The sequence below is a fragment of the Astyanax mexicanus genome, chromosome 5 (assembly GCF_023375975.1).
Source record: "Astyanax mexicanus isolate ESR-SI-001 chromosome 5, AstMex3_surface, whole genome shotgun sequence".
In the NCBI taxonomy this organism is placed as follows: domain Eukaryota; kingdom Metazoa; phylum Chordata; class Actinopteri; order Characiformes; family Acestrorhamphidae; genus Astyanax; species Astyanax mexicanus.
The window spans coordinates 15118398-15134196 of NC_064412.1; the positions used below are offsets into that span (position 1 = coordinate 15118398).

The window sequence follows — 15799 nt, forward strand, 5'->3', positions numbered from 1 at the left end:
CATGCAAAAGAGATTTATAATAAATTTAACAGCAAATAAGGACACAGAGTATCACAATAAAAAATATATCAGTAAAAGACCTAAAGGGTTTTTCAATGAAAATATATGAATATGAAAACTAAAAGAATGTTTAAAAAAAAAAAGTCTGAACGTTGCTATAGAATCATTTCCGAAAGAGATGATCAATGAAACAGCAGCTTTATTAAAATCTAAAAACTACAGATAAAAAAAACATTACATTGAATATGTACAATGTCATGTAAATATTAAGCCCATCTTTCAATACAAAAGTACAAAACTTTATTTTTAATATGGCACATGCTATTTGCACCCGGGTGTATGCAGCAGTGTGTGCTATTTGCACCCGGGTGTACATAGCAGTGTGTGCTATTTGCACCCGGGTGTACATAGCAGTGTAACCCTAGCTAAATTAATCAGAATAAGCAACAAAAAACAAAACTTTTTACTTAATAACTAAGATAAGGTTAGATACAAGTTACCTAACTGCCTCAAACTTTAATTCAATCAAATAACTTAAACTGAGATCCACCAAAACACTAGCTTAGTTTATTCGTTTTCAGTCAACAGTGTTCGATAGATAATAATTCTCACACTCTGTCTTAAATATTTATCTTAAAATGTAGAGTTAAATTGAGTGATGGGCCTTTTATACATAAATAATAACCAAATTCTGCTTACCATTTCCTATGGTCTCCGTTTCCCCATCTGTGAATTTGCGCCTTTTCGCTCCCTCGCATTGAGTTCTCTTTCTTTTTTTTTTAATTAAGGGGTGAAAATAGCCTTGCTGTGTGGCACGTGCTATTTGCACCCGGGTGCAAATAGACACTCCGTTTTAATATTTACTTTTGTGTGTATAGAACTTTCCTATTTACAGTATATTCTCTTCTTTAGAGTAAAAACTAAAAAGATGACTTACTTTCTACAGATTTTTTACACAGAAACTTTGCTGCGGAATCATCATTCCCAGAGAGATGATGAGTGAAAGAGCAGCAGCAGCTCAGTCTGACGTGTATTAGGATCTGTGAGCTGACGTGTCGCTGGAGAGCCTCTCTCTTTCTGCTGGAGGCAGCGGGGCTGATTCCACACTAGCTCTGCTGATCCACGGCACTGGGACCATAACCGGACTGGGACTCGGACAGAGCGCACCATGGCCAGTGAGTTCCGCCTGTATTTACTTGTTCTTTTATATACAGCTTGCAGCAGGGCTGGTTTTTGTGTTGTTCTTGAGACACTGCTGTTTTATGCGTTTATTTCAGAAAGGCCGCTTTGAGCTTTTTTTACTGCTAGCTAACTGAATAGCCATAGAACTGCCTTACCGGTTAGCTAACGCTAGCTACAGAAATTCTGCTATTAGTAGCGATTAGCTGACTTTTCTCTCTGTCAGAATAACAGCTGGAGCTTTAATTGCCTTCTATAACGTTTTGTCTTAGATAATGCGACTTTTATAGCTTTAGTTTGGATCTGACAGTGTTTAAAACCTCTAACTTACTAGCCAGCTAAAATAGCTAACCTACGTGTATTTACTGATAGGTGACCGTTAGCTAGCTAAGCTAGTTAGCCAAGCTAGTGCCTAGCTGGCGTTAACTACAGTTAAACCACAATTTTCACTAAACTAATCTGACTACCAAAATATATTAGTTTTCTTGTGTCTGCTTACTGTCAATAATTGCCTTATTTAACGTTGAAAACACAGTCAACTAACTACATTTCTGTTTGAATGGAACCGGTGTATTGACGACCTGTGCTACCTTGTCAAACCGTGCTACCCAAGTAGTAAATTTAACTGTAGAATGTTCCCAATAGAAGTCCCAGTAGATGTAGCATTAGTATTTTAAGATAGCATAAATCACTTTATCATGCTAAAGTTATGGCAATAATATGTAATTAAAAACTGCTTTTGTAATTTTTTTTTTAATAAAGTATTGTATTTATTATTATTATGAATTTCCATGTAAACTTTTGTGCAATGTCAGTGAGTCCATGTTGTTTAATGCACAAAAAATAGATTTATTATGTAAAAAAAGAAAAAAAAAGAAACACGAGAAACAATCGAAAAGTGTAGGTCAGCGCATGCGCAGTGCCTTTAGGAAGCATGTATTGATGGGTAGCATAACTCGACACTACACACCCAGTCAGGATTTGAAACCTTAGCCAGCTAGCCAGCAATCTGGTCATTTGACTAGTTATTTATATGCGTATTTCACATGCACCATCATTTAAAACGAGCTCATCTTTATTTTCACATGGGTTAAATATATGTTAATGTCAAATATTTATCTAATTCTGCTAGTTTTAAGGGCTCTTGCCCTTATGCCTATGCTGCTGGACTGTAGTGATGACGTTGCACGGGCAGCTTTGGAAATCTCTTAGTAGTAAACAGCAATAAGGAAAGAGACAACTCAGTAAATGAATCTATTAGTTAAAATGTTTTTTCCATAATCCATATCCCACTAATTTCCTTTGTTTATATTCTTTTGCAGTCAAATTTTTGGAGGTGATAAAACCCTTTTGTGCAGTATTACCTGAAATCCAGAAACCAGAAAGGAGGGTATGGAGATTTTCCTCATTTATTCTGTGCTTTATTATCTGAGATGTTTTGTTTCTGCACTTACAAACAAACCTTTGCAATTTTGTATAAATTTTTTTTCCCCACACAGATTCAGTTCAGAGAGAAGGTGCTATGGACAGCCATCACACTATTTATCTTCCTGGTCTGCTGCCAGGTGTGTTTGCCTTACTTTGATTTTCATGTGCTCTCGATGCAAATGATGAAGGTTTGTGTAGTTAGCTGGCATAGTGGGTAACAAAACTTTCCTCCCAATGTCATACAAGTGTTTGATTCCTAGCAGTGTAAGCACACTATGCTAAACTAGTATAGCAGGACTCCTTTAACTCTGCATTTGTCTACTTGTGTAGAGTGAATTCATTTTAGGATAATTCGCTCTGAAAAAGAACTCTAGCTAAAGGCCAATGTAAATGCAATGAAGTCTAAATAATGTGCATGTACTGTAAAGTCAATCAAAATAAATGCTATTTAATAAATACAGGACTGAGATACTCATTTTTTTGCCCTTCATTTCTAGATTCCGCTCTTCGGCATCATGTCATCAGACTCTGCAGATCCGTTCTACTGGATGAGAGTCATTCTTGCTTCTAACAGAGGTTTGTTTAGGATCATTTGATGAAGTTAAAGTCAATTTCAATGCAAAGCACAGATAGTATTATCCATTTAGTTTTGTATTAAAAGCTTACATAGCAGTTTACCAGATTATTGTTTATCATTTACAGTGTGAGCACTCACCTTTCTATGTTATTATAAGTATTGTAGTTGTAATGGTTTTGCTGCTTACAGGCTCTGTGCTGCAGTAGAATACTCACAATATATGTAGTTTTTTTATATATATGATGAATATTTTTGTTACAGGTACGCTGATGGAGTTAGGTATCTCTCCCATCGTTACCTCTGGGCTGATTATGCAACTGCTGGCTGGAGCTAAAATTATCGAGGTCGGAGACACGCCGAAAGACAGAGCACTATTTAATGGAGCTCAGAAATGTACGTTTTTGCTTATTTCAGACTCACCCATTAAACCACTGTATTTTAAGGATGCCAAGTATGATTTGACCTGAAGCACTGGCTAATTTATAGCATATTTTCCTTGCAGTGTTTGGAATGATTATCACCATTGGCCAGGCTATTGTGTACGTAATGACTGGCATGTATGGAGACCCCTCAGAGATGGGTGCTGGGATCTGTCTTCTCATCATCATCCAGGTACAAGCTATTTTTTCTTCTCTGCTTTGATCGTCACTGCTATTCCTAGCAGAATCTTACATCCTGCTTAGGTAAGATAATCATATCTCTGCTGTCTGATTGAGTACTGTGTGACTGCTTTCAAGTCTTGTTTGCTATAAAGAGCACTATTGGTTTTTAATCTCTTTAACCTAATAATCATATTTTGACAAGCTGTTGATGAAAGTATGTTAGAAATGATTCTAGTTAACGATTAAAGTTCTAAATATAGTGCAAAGCTATTTTTACATTGGCTTCTTAAGTTGCATCTAATTTAGTTTTCTTTTTGATAAGATTGCCTGTGATTTGTGATTGTACTGACAGTATGTCCTGTTTGTAGTTATTTGTGGCTGGACTGATAGTGCTGCTGCTGGATGAGTTGCTGCAAAAAGGCTATGGTTTGGGTTCGGGCATTTCTCTCTTCATTGCTACGAACATCTGTGAGACAATTGTATGGAAAGCTTTCAGCCCAACTACAGTCAACACTGGCAGAGGTATGCACAGTGTTTCTTCGCTTGTTCAGGTTGCCTTGACTTGATGCAGAAATACAAAATAAACTACTTAACATGTTTAAGCTTCAAACACATAAATGCAAGACTATGAATTGTTTTAATTGATATTGTGATCACAATGATTGTTCTTTAACCATTTATATGCTTAAACAGCCATCTGTTTGTTTAACCTTGTCTTATCAGAGTCAAATTTGTGTTTAGCTGTTTAACTAGTAGAGAGTGATAACCTTTAAATATCATTGTGCAGTATGTTCATGCTAACAGACTGTGTAATCCTCTTGCAGGTACTGAGTTTGAAGGAGCAATCATTGCTCTGTTCCACTTATTGGCCACACGTACAGATAAAATACGAGCTTTGAGAGAAGCTTTCTACAGGCAGAACCTACCCAACCTCATGAATCTTATTGCTACAGTCTTTGTCTTTGCTGTGGTTATATACTTCCAGGTCAGTATATCATTGTTTATCAGTTTATCATTGTTACATATTCTAGTTTAAATCAGTATTGGAATTTGGTTTCAGTTTGTAATAGTGAAGTTGCAAAAGAAAACTTAACCTGTTTGTGTTTTTTTTGCTCAGGGCTTCAGAGTTGATCTGCCAATTAAGTCTGCACGTTACCGTGGTCAGTACAACACATATCCCATCAAGCTCTTCTACACCTCCAACATTCCAATCATCCTGCAGTCAGCACTGGTCTCCAACCTCTACGTCATCTCTCAAATGCTCTCTACTCGCTTCAGTGGCAACTTCCTGGTTAATTTACTGGGAACCTGGTCTGTAAGTATTTAGTCTTATCTGTTTCTTGTCCGTGTACCGCTGGTCTTGTCTATTTCTTATAGCAGCTAAGTGAACCAGGTTCTTTCAAAAATCTATGTCTAAAGCATTGTAATGAGATTTAAGGACCATGTTTTAACAGGACACCTCAAGTGGAGGGCCAGCTCGTGCGTACCCTGTAGGAGGTCTGTGTTACTACCTCTCCCCTCCAGAGTCATTTGGCTCTGTTTTAGATGACCCAGTTCATGCTGTCATCTACATCGTCTTCATGTTAGGATCCTGTGCCTTCTTCTCAAAGACCTGGATTGAGGTTTCTGGATCTTCAGCCAAAGACGTGAGTGTATTTTCTTTTTCTGTGTTTTGAATGATGTCCTTTTTGGTTAGTATTATTAATGGCACTGTCTTAATGTGTTTCTAAACTATAGGTGGCAAAGCAGCTAAAGGAACAGCAGATGGTCATGAGGGGTCACAGAGACACTTCTATGGTTCATGAACTTAACAGGTAATAAGCACTCAATATTTTCCATAAAATGCTGTGTTTAGCTGTAGTAAAGTAAAAGAAACATTAAGACCTCAACATATTTTGTTTCTGATTTGTTTCCTTATAGGTACATCCCTACAGCTGCAGCATTTGGAGGACTGTGTATAGGTGGTCTTTCAGTCATGGCTGATTTCCTGGGGGCTATTGGTTCAGGAACTGGAATCTTATTGGCCGTAACAATCATCTACCAGTACTTTGAGATCTTCGTTAAGGAACAGAGTGAAGTTGGCAGTATGGGTGCTCTACTCTTCTAGAAACTCCCTCCATTACTACATGAGACTGATACAACCTCTGTTCTTTGCTAAATTCTTTTTATATAATTTTTTGATTTGTCACACAGACACTACGCTGGCTCTCAATGGTATTTACGTAATGCATCCTTTTTGTTTTGAAGATCTGCCCATTACACATCCTGGATCCCTTTTTTTGTCTGGGGAAAGTCATTTGCAGCATGGTCTCCCAGCATTCAGCATGGGAATGTACTTGTCCCTTTTTCCATGTCATAGGGTGTCCATTTTTCCTTCATCTCTTCAGCCAGTACACTTCTTGCTGTGTTTTTAATCGTGTTTCTGATGGTAGAAAGCACAAAAGGTTAATGTTCCGGAAGTGGATAAAACCAGTGACTTGGATGTGCAGCATGTGTTGGCTTTGTCAAGCAAAGATCTAAAGCAGTGCCAGTGTATGTGATCAGGTAACCACAGTGTCATGCCATGGAGACTGTTAATTGATCCCTTGTAAATAAAAACTTTTGACAGAATTTCTGATGTAAGAGAGGTGTATGCGTGTTCATCTGTAACAGAAACAACGTGCCTAGTTCTTTAGGTAAACTTTGCCATGGTTTGCAAAGAAGACATATATGTCTTGCACATTTCAGGGGATAATAAGGTTTGGTTGAAATTCTTAGTAGACTGATGATGATTGTAAGAATGGTAAAGCATCTTGTATCCTTGTCACTTATCTTTGTGAGAATGTTCTTGTTGGTAGAACTTTATTATTATTATTATTATTATTATTCTATATATTAAAGTTTTTTTTTTGTATTATCTACAGTATTACAACACCAAGTGTTTTGCCTACACCTTGGTCCTTGGAGCATTGTTTACTGCACAAAGCAAAGTCTGCCTCACACCATCCTTCTACTTATGTGGGTAGAAGAATGCCATCCTGAACAAATGAAATTGATGTTTCAATAAAAAAAAACTTTGAATAACCTAATTCTTTATAGTTAAATCATTTCAAATCTAGTTTTTACGCACAATTTGTAGGTACAATTAGATGTGAAGTTTTGTTTGTCCTCTCGTACAATCAAAAGTAGTAATGATGTAAGGGTAAGTATTGCAATTTGACAGTATAATAAAGTGTGACAGAACTACAACACATTTTTTAAGGACCTTACCAAACTATGACACATTTACAGTGTATTATATGACATTTGGCAGATGTTCCTATCCACCAGAGAAAGTTTAATCATCTTCGAGAGCTGGTTGAGTGCACTTATAGATAAGAAGGGAACAGCGATGCAGATAGGAAATGTGGTGTAGGGCAGAATGTCTGATTTCAGGATGGCCTTTGCATAGCCTTTGTAGACAGTATCATTTGATGGCTGCAAGCTCCTGAATTGGAATATTGAATAATTTTCTTATTCATTATGAGGTGATTGTGGATAATAAGATTGTCTGTACAATACAAAAAATGTAGAAATAACATATTGCACATATATAATTATCCAGTACTGTAAGCTTTCATTCATACAGAACAGGGAAGAGTTACACAGCTTGATAGCCACTGGTATAAAATACCTCCTGTTTGTTCTGTACACCTTGTCAGTTAAAAGTACTTTGATATGATTTCAATGTGGAATAATGGGGTGTAAGGATAAAACTGAGTAAGTCCTGCTTTCTGTCTATATACACACCCAAGTATTTATAATCACCTACAATGTCCACATCAGTTCCCCTGATACTGACTGATTGGATTGAGGTCTTCTTCTTTCTGAAATCCAATACTAGCCGGCTGTTTAGATTTGTAATGTTGAGTTGTAGGTGGTTTAGTCCACTCCACAAAACTGTCCACCACTCCCCTCTATTCAGTCTCCAGTAACTTGCTGATGCATCCCACAATATCCCAATTGTCTAAAATCTCTACAGATGCCAGGACTGTGAGGGGTATTTAAAGTACAAGGTGCAAAGCGTGAACAGAAAGGGAGACAGAACTATACCCTGAGGTACACCAGTACTGCTCACTATATGTTTTACATGTATTGTCTCAAGAACTGTGGCTGATGTGTGAGATTAACTGTGAGTTAATAATCCAGGCTATGAGTGAATCCTGTTCCAGCATTAGCAGCAAGTCATTCCTGAGCAGGGTAAAGCTGGTATTACACACACTAAAAAAATTCAAGAACTTGATTCTCACGCTGCTGCCCACCTCATCCAGAAGAAGCAAACTGATGTAAATTCGAATCAAAGTGGATTTAAGGACATTTTATACAATATACAATTTCTTGTTGAATGCATTATGTTGTATAATATCTACTTATATCAGTAAATTTAGCATTTCATTTGGAAATCCAGGGAAAAGAGTCTGGCGGAAGAGTGGAGAGACACACAGTCCAAACTGCTTGATGTCTAGTGTGAAGTTTCCACAATCAGTGATGGTCTGGAGAGCCATGTCATCTGCTGGTGTTGATGACAGACCAGTAAGTAGGTGACAGTAACTATGAGTAAAGTGCTTGGTTGTGTGGGAGGTACAGGGTGCAGAATGCTGTATGTGGGATAAGTTTGGGAAAGAATTGTAAAGTATTGGTACTGTATATTGTGATGTATTTATATTTTCCAAATGTATTTTATTCCTTAGGTCCATTTGTTAATCTTAATTAATTTTAAGATAAACTGGTCCATGGTGTGCAGGTTTTTTATTACTGTGCCTTTAAGCAGAGAATTACCAATTGAAATTGTTTTCTGTGTTAGTCAGCCAGTAGAGGGCGCTTCCAAAAATGAATGGGTTGATAAGAAGCATCTTAACAAAATCATAGTTTATATACTAAAACTAATGTGCTCATTTCCTCAACACATCAACAACATTAAGAATTTCAGCACCACAAACATTTTAAAGCTTTTTAACCCCAGTTCTTAGCCTTTTAAACGAACTCTGGCTATAACTAATATCATCAGCATCAGCTTGCTACCCAGTAGGCACACGGTTAATACAGTACTAATGCAGTGATGTATCTCTGTTGCAATAAAAAAAACCTACTGGCTGTTTGCCGTAAAAAATTAAATATGCATGTAAAATAATACATGTAATTTAACACTTTCATGCAGTAAGGTTTTATTTTGAGTATAGTGCCCCTTTAAAGAGCTTTGAGGCCATTTTGTCGTAGATTTCTTTGTCACTGACTTCACCAAAGAACGTATAGAGAGGAGAATTCCCACTTGAAAATCTATTCCGGGTTTGCTAGGCCACTATAGTGGGCGCTACTAAATGAATGGGTTCATACAGAGCAACTGATTTACAAATCGTAGTTTACAAATGTTTATATATACATATATATATATATTATATATTTCTTTTTTGTATATTTTTATGTTGTTGGATATATGAATTGTAAAATTTTGTAGTGTGTTTAAACCCCGCCCACTCACTGTTTTAATTGGATAATTTATTTTATTTATTTTATAAATATGACCATGTGGTTTTATACTATGTTTCAATCAGGCAATCACAACATATCGCCTTGCTTACATTATCACAATGTATCTCAATTTGGTGAAACGTGATACATATTGTATTGCCATGTCATCTAAATATCACTGCAATAGTGATGCGCTATTCCTCAGCTACCCACATTTTATTGGTTTTGGATATACGTAACTCTCTGTTTTAAAAATAATTTATTTGTTTCTTTAATTCAAGCATTAGCTCAACAAACAGTTAGCAGCAATATAATTTCATATATACTTCTGTAAATAAATAAATAACATATATAAAAATATATATTTTTTTGTTTTTTAGTATTTTAGTATATATTTTTATGTTGTTGGATATATGCATCGTGTTGGACGTTTTTAATTTTTTAAGCAAAATACTTTATTCAAACGTCTAATATTAAATTAATATCCTGGAGTAGTATTTGGACACTATTTTTAATTTTTAGTTTTAAGCCGTTTAGCTCCATTTGTTCCCATTCATTGAGGACTCAATCGCGGGCTCCCTCTATCGCGGAGTGCAGTTATTTTCTGGGAACACGGTGGGGAAGAGGAAGTGTGCAGGCTTTATATTAACCCGTGTGCTGTCGAGTTGTGCTACCAATCGGTTTGTGCCACTTAGCGGCTTTGCGCATGCGTTAAGCTCTTTTTTTATGTTTTTCCTGATAACTTAGTTTTTTCTCGGGTACATTATGCAATCTGAGATGACTTACATTTTTTTTTTTGCTTGAGTGAAATATATTTTTTAAATAAAATAAAAATATTATTTTTTGACAGGGTAGCACAACTCGGCAGGACACCCACTTTGACTTCACCGCCCTGCTCGTCTCTCTCGGGGAGTGGGTGCTGATGCAGCAGCGAAGATTAGGAGCTGCTGGGTTCATGTGTGGTCGGTGTCTGTGCTGCAGCTCGGGGAAAAAAGCTATCTATCCGATAGTGAGGAGGTAGGATTGTAGGGGCTGTAACTCGGCTGTAATAGTTGAATAGAGCGGTAGCGGTAGCACTGGCTGGCGTTCTGATTAATGTGTTTTAGCACGGACTGACTGCCACTGACTGTCGTAGAGCATCACTGTATTAGCCACCTAGCTAATGCTATCTATCCAGTTCCGCCAGTTACTGAGCTCTATTGCTGAAATACATTGAGTTAACCCTAGCTAACGTTAGGTTAGCTTGCTACTTAGCTAACCTAGTTATCACTGCCGTAATTGTGTTCTGTTTCGTTACGCTGAACTGATGTCAGGTCAGACTGCTTAACAGTCGGTTCATTGTCGAGTTAGCTAGCTAACAAAAATACTTAAATAATAGTCTGATATTAAAGCTGTTAGCTAAGCTAAGCTATCTCCCAAGCTAGCTAGCAATCTTGGTTGGTTATAAACTGGTTAGCTAGCCTATGAAAACAAGTAATTTATATCCATTTTTGGACGATTTTTAGTTTTCTAGTTACATCATTTGAACACACAAATTGTCCCTTAAACTGTGCCAAATTGTCTTAATAAATGGACCAATAGAAGTTCTCCAAAATTACCTGTAATAAACTCTCTTTACATTGACTTCCATTGAAAGCTAAGAAGGCTTTATCTTTGGTTTGACAATTCAATTCAATTGTCTTACCAATTTAAAGCTAAAATAAAAAAATAGACTTATTTAAACTTATTTATTTTTTAATTCTTACCATTTGGTGTAGTATAGAATAAATGGGGTTAAAATTGTATAATTTTCTATATTTTTTTCTGCAAAAATGAATCTTTTCTCTGATTTTCTGATTCTTCCATATTCCATATTTTCCATCAGATTTTTGCTACAAGATGCAAAAATGGAAAAAAAAATCTGTTAGCGAAAGGCAAAAAAGAAAAACTAAAGCTTGGAATAACAGATCAGTTTCTTCTTCACCAGTGTAAATGGGGGGTGGGGGGGTTTATACCCAATTTTCTATGTTCAAATTTAGCCAGAAATTTAACTGATTTAAGCCCTGCACACTAGATAGCAATGTTGTACTCACTGTTCTGATTGGATAATGTTAGAACTGTGTCATTACATCTCACTATTCTGATTTAATAATCCTAAAACTATAAAATAGCATATTTTACAAATATATACAAATATTTTAATACGATGAGAGTATTTCTTAAATTTAATTTAAACAATCACAGCATATTGCCTTGCTGTCAGGATCACAATATATTGCAATATGGTAACTCGTGATGTGTGTTGTATCGTCATGTTTTTGCCCCTATAATCGGCCACTTCAGTCAAAACATCGGAAATGTACATTTTCTGTAAATAAACGGAAGAGCTTTACTCACCTAAATAAACAGGTTTCAGGAAGGAGAGATAAATATCCATTTCAATAAATATCCATGACTTGTTTAACTTTGTTAACCTGCTTGAATTGCTTAGCTAACTTGCATAACTTAGAAAACTCGGCTGGTTATAAACTGATTATTCTGTTAATCTTTGTAGTCATGTTACGTGCCAAAAGGGCACATATGTTTTTTGTTTGTTTGTTTGTATTCTTTCTATTTTGTACTTTTTCTAGTCTATCACTTTCCTGCTCCAGAGTACTGCTTTTATTGTTTTAATACTATTACAGTTTTGTCTTTAAACTTAAATAAGACAATCACAACACATTGTCTTGCTTACAGTGTCACAAAATGTCGCAAGACTGAGAGATTGATCATTTAAATATAGCTACTATAGTTAAAAATCCATAGTTAATTCATTACATTGTATCTCATTCTCCCACAGGTTTGGTGCGGTCATCCTGTCAGCACCCCTGTAGTAAACCATGGCTGAACCTGAACTTCTGTTAGACTCCAACATTCGCCTTTGGGTGGTCTTACCTATAGTGTTCATCACCTTCCTTGTTGGAGTCATTCGACATTACGTCTCGATTTTGTTGCAGAGTGACAAGAAACTCACACTAGAGCAGGTTTCTGACAGGTAATATGCTTATATTGCTTTTGCACTTACGCTCACTGTTTTGTCAGGAAGCTTAAACATTAAACACTTAACCAACTAAATAATTATTACCTTTCTTTTTAGCGTGAGTTAAACATGATATGCTTTACTCTTGCTCAGCTAATGAAAAGAAGCTCAGACCTGTGGATATCACACAAGTGCTAAGATACCCTGGTATAGTTTAGCATGGCAGCTAAAGTGAATAAACTGTGAGTACAAATGGTATGCTAACATTCAATTATGTATCATGTCTCATATATAGCCAGGTTCTCATCAGGAGCAGAGTATTAAGAGAAAATGGAAAATACATCCCCAAACAGGTGTGTTTTTTTAATTACATTCTCTGTAAGTTTTTACAATTATTAAGTGATTTAATTTATATTTATTCTGCGTATGTATACAGTTGCACATAATATTTACACTTAATTTATTTTTGTTTTCTTGTAGTCCTTCTTAATGAGGAAATTTTACTTCAATAACCAAGATGATGGGTTCTTTAAAAAGACAAAAAGAAAGGTGGTTCCTCCCTCTCCAATGACTGGTATGTGGGGCTATCTTATGCAGGACTTTTGCTTCACTGACATTTTAGTTAATTTTTCTGATTTTTCTGATATTCATATTCTTGAAATGTTTAATTAAATATTAATTTAACCTGTGGATATATCATTACAGACCCCAGCATGTTGACAGACATGATGAAAGGCAATGTAACAAATGTTCTTCCCATGATCCTCATTGGTGGCTGGATCAACTGGACATTTTCTGGGTTTGTTACAAGTAAGGAATGTTTTTAATTTGAACAAAAATTATATTTATTTGCTTGTTGGATTATCAGAATGAACAGTGACACCATGTAATAACATATAATATGTATTTTGTCAGTTGGTCTGTACACTAAGCAACAAAAATATTCTCTTCTTAGCTAAAGTACCATTTCCGCTCACACTCCGTTTTAAGCCAATGTTGCAGCAGGGTATTGAGTTGCTCTCACTTGATGCATCTTGGTAAGTAGTTTCCAGATACAATTTTATACGAACACACCCAATTTGTATTGTTGTTGTTACTTTTGTGTATCAGTGCAAATAATGTAATGTCATAACTGGTGCAGTTAATATGGTAACCAGTAAGGTTGTGTCATAAGTATTCTTGCTATTTACATCCATAGGGTAAGCTCTGCATCCTGGTATTTCTTGAATGTTTTTGGCTTAAGAAGCATGTATTCTTTGATCCTTGGGCAAGATAATGGTAAGAAGCTTCCTTTCTAATTTATGATGCATTTTCTCAATTTTATATTGATGCAGATACAGTTTTTAAAAATTGTTTGATGGGGTTGTTTTATTGCATTTAAGGCATTAAGGTTTGTGTTTGAATGCTTTTAGTAAAGAAACTATTAACAAGTTATGTTACTGTTATAGGTGCGGATCAGTCTCGAATCATGCAGGACCAAATGAGTGGTGCTGCCATGGCAATGCCTGCAGACACAAACAAAGCATTTAAGGTAACTGGACAAAATGATGTTAAGTTATATAAATTATTTAAATGTTTTGTGGGGTTACATCTTTGCCTTATGATTTGTTATGTACTGGAATTCTGTAAAGATGCTTTGTAATCACAACAGTTTGTAAAAAGTGCTATACAAAAGTATTAACTTTGATAAAATGCCTTAAACAACACACAGTCAATATGATCAATGTGGAGAATTCTTATGAATTTGAGAAAAAAAAAACACATTCCAGTTTTTAGCACACAGTAAAGGCCAGAGCAAACTTACCCAACAAGCCTAGATATTGATTTGTCACTTTAGCTACACTTAATGTTGCAGAATGTTCTATAACTCTCACTTTTATCTTGTCCTCAGGCAGAATGGGAGGCTTTGGAGTTGACAGACCACCAGTGGGCACTAGAGAGTGTGGAGGAGGACCTGATGAGCAAGGACTTGGACCTGTCTGGCATGTTTAGCAAAGATTTGCCAACAGGAATTTTCTAATGGCCTGTTACATTAAGGAACTTAAATCTCATCAGCCATAATCTAATTATAATTATATTATTTAAATATAATTATAATTTAAAAAAAATGTGTGGACTGGTTTTGGAACTGATCAGACACCTGTTAGTTCCTGATGACTTGCATAAACCTCACTGCAACATATCACATGTGCATGCACTGTTTCATTTTTTTCATTCATCCCATGCTTTTTGTATTATAGAAGTAGTTTAGATTATGATTTTAAGCTTAACGTTTTAACTTAACTCTTTTTCAGTTGCTACTTGTAATAGAGCAAAAATACAGTCACACTACAATGCAACCCTTGGGGGCTGTTGTGGCATCAGGTAGTATATATCGTGAAACTATTTTTACTGCTGAGCAAACAATGTACGAGTTTGATTATAAATACACTTGGTTGAGTTGAAAGCAGTGTTAAACTGAACCAGGTGGAATGAAAATAAGATAATACAGCTTACAGTAGTATTACACCCTGGTCTGATCATAAACACCATTATTATAATGTATTTTTGTTTCCTTTTAAAGCATCCATGTAGGTTTTGTTTTATTAGACCAGAGGATTAATGGGACCATGGTTAATTGGAGGAATTTTAGAAAGTGGACCAAGCCAAAACTACTGAGGTTCAGTCATATGTGTCTGACCATTATGTTTGGGATCACTAGTGCTTCCCTGATGGACAGCAGCTTAGTGTGGTCCTACTATGCCCCTGATCCTTGTCTGTTGTGTATTAAAGTACCCGTAGTCTGGTAGTGTCTCTAACATTTCCAAAAGGCATGATCCATTGTTGTGCTTAGTTTTGTATTTATTTAATTAGTTTTGTAACATTTTTATTATGTTTTGTAAAGTGACTTTTGACACCCTCGTACAGTTGCAGGAAATGTTCACCCATAATAGAACTTGTTTTACCAAAACTGTGTTTGTGTCATAATTAATTGTGAGGTAGAGTGATTTTTTTTTTATTCTGAACCACCAGCAACTTGTTGTTTTTTTGTTGTACACTGTGGAGCATATTGCATGAGCAGATCTAGAATGTATGGTTGCCTATCACTGCTACTTAGGGGATAAGGAAACTCACGTATAATAAATACAATGGCAAGATTGTAAGTCATAAGAAGAAATGTAAGTCATGCTAAGTGACTTAGCTAGTGTGCCATAAGTGTAACAGACTTCCATATAACTGACTTAGTGTATCATAATTATGACTTCTCATAGACTACTAAGAAACACATTATTTTGACTTATATACTATCTGTATGATTATTTTTAATGTGGGTTCTATTATCTCCACAAGCAGGGGAGACATAGCCGTGTATTTTTCAGAACATATTACAGACACTGCTAATCTGTGTTACTGGATATCCAAATCAATTTCTGTAGTACCACCAGAGAAGTCATTTTGGTATCTACTGTCATAAATGTTAGTTTTATTAACAATATACTCTTTTATTGTAATGATTAATTTATTTCTTCTCAAAAACATTTAACCCTC

At 35.8% G+C, this 15799-nt stretch overlaps 2 protein-coding genes across 2 annotated transcripts; both read left to right on the forward strand.

Moving 5' to 3' along the window:
- The first annotated feature begins 1048 nt into the window (after window positions 1-1048).
- sec61a1l (SEC61 translocon subunit alpha 1, like) lies at window positions 1049-6408 on the forward strand. The gene is made up of 12 exons (XM_007253273.4): window positions 1049-1175; window positions 2502-2569; window positions 2679-2744; window positions 3105-3183; window positions 3446-3577; window positions 3687-3796; window positions 4155-4308; window positions 4611-4771; window positions 4904-5101; window positions 5241-5432; window positions 5524-5600; window positions 5707-6408. The coding sequence occupies exons 1-12, from the start codon at window positions 1169-1171 to the stop codon at window positions 5891-5893; spliced, it is 1431 nt and encodes a 476-aa protein (XP_007253335.1). The 5' UTR covers window positions 1049-1168; the 3' UTR covers window positions 5894-6408.
- Window positions 6409-10144: 3736 nt separating this feature from the next.
- Window positions 10145-15221, forward strand: emc3 (ER membrane protein complex subunit 3). Its single transcript, XM_007253272.4, has 9 exons — window positions 10145-10290; window positions 12092-12286; window positions 12567-12624; window positions 12752-12845; window positions 12977-13081; window positions 13227-13308; window positions 13470-13549; window positions 13720-13802; window positions 14163-15221. The coding sequence occupies exons 2-9, from the start codon at window positions 12132-12134 to the stop codon at window positions 14289-14291; spliced, it is 786 nt and encodes a 261-aa protein (XP_007253334.1). The 5' UTR covers window positions 10145-10290; window positions 12092-12131; the 3' UTR covers window positions 14292-15221.
- The last annotated feature ends 578 nt before the right edge of the window (window positions 15222-15799 follow it).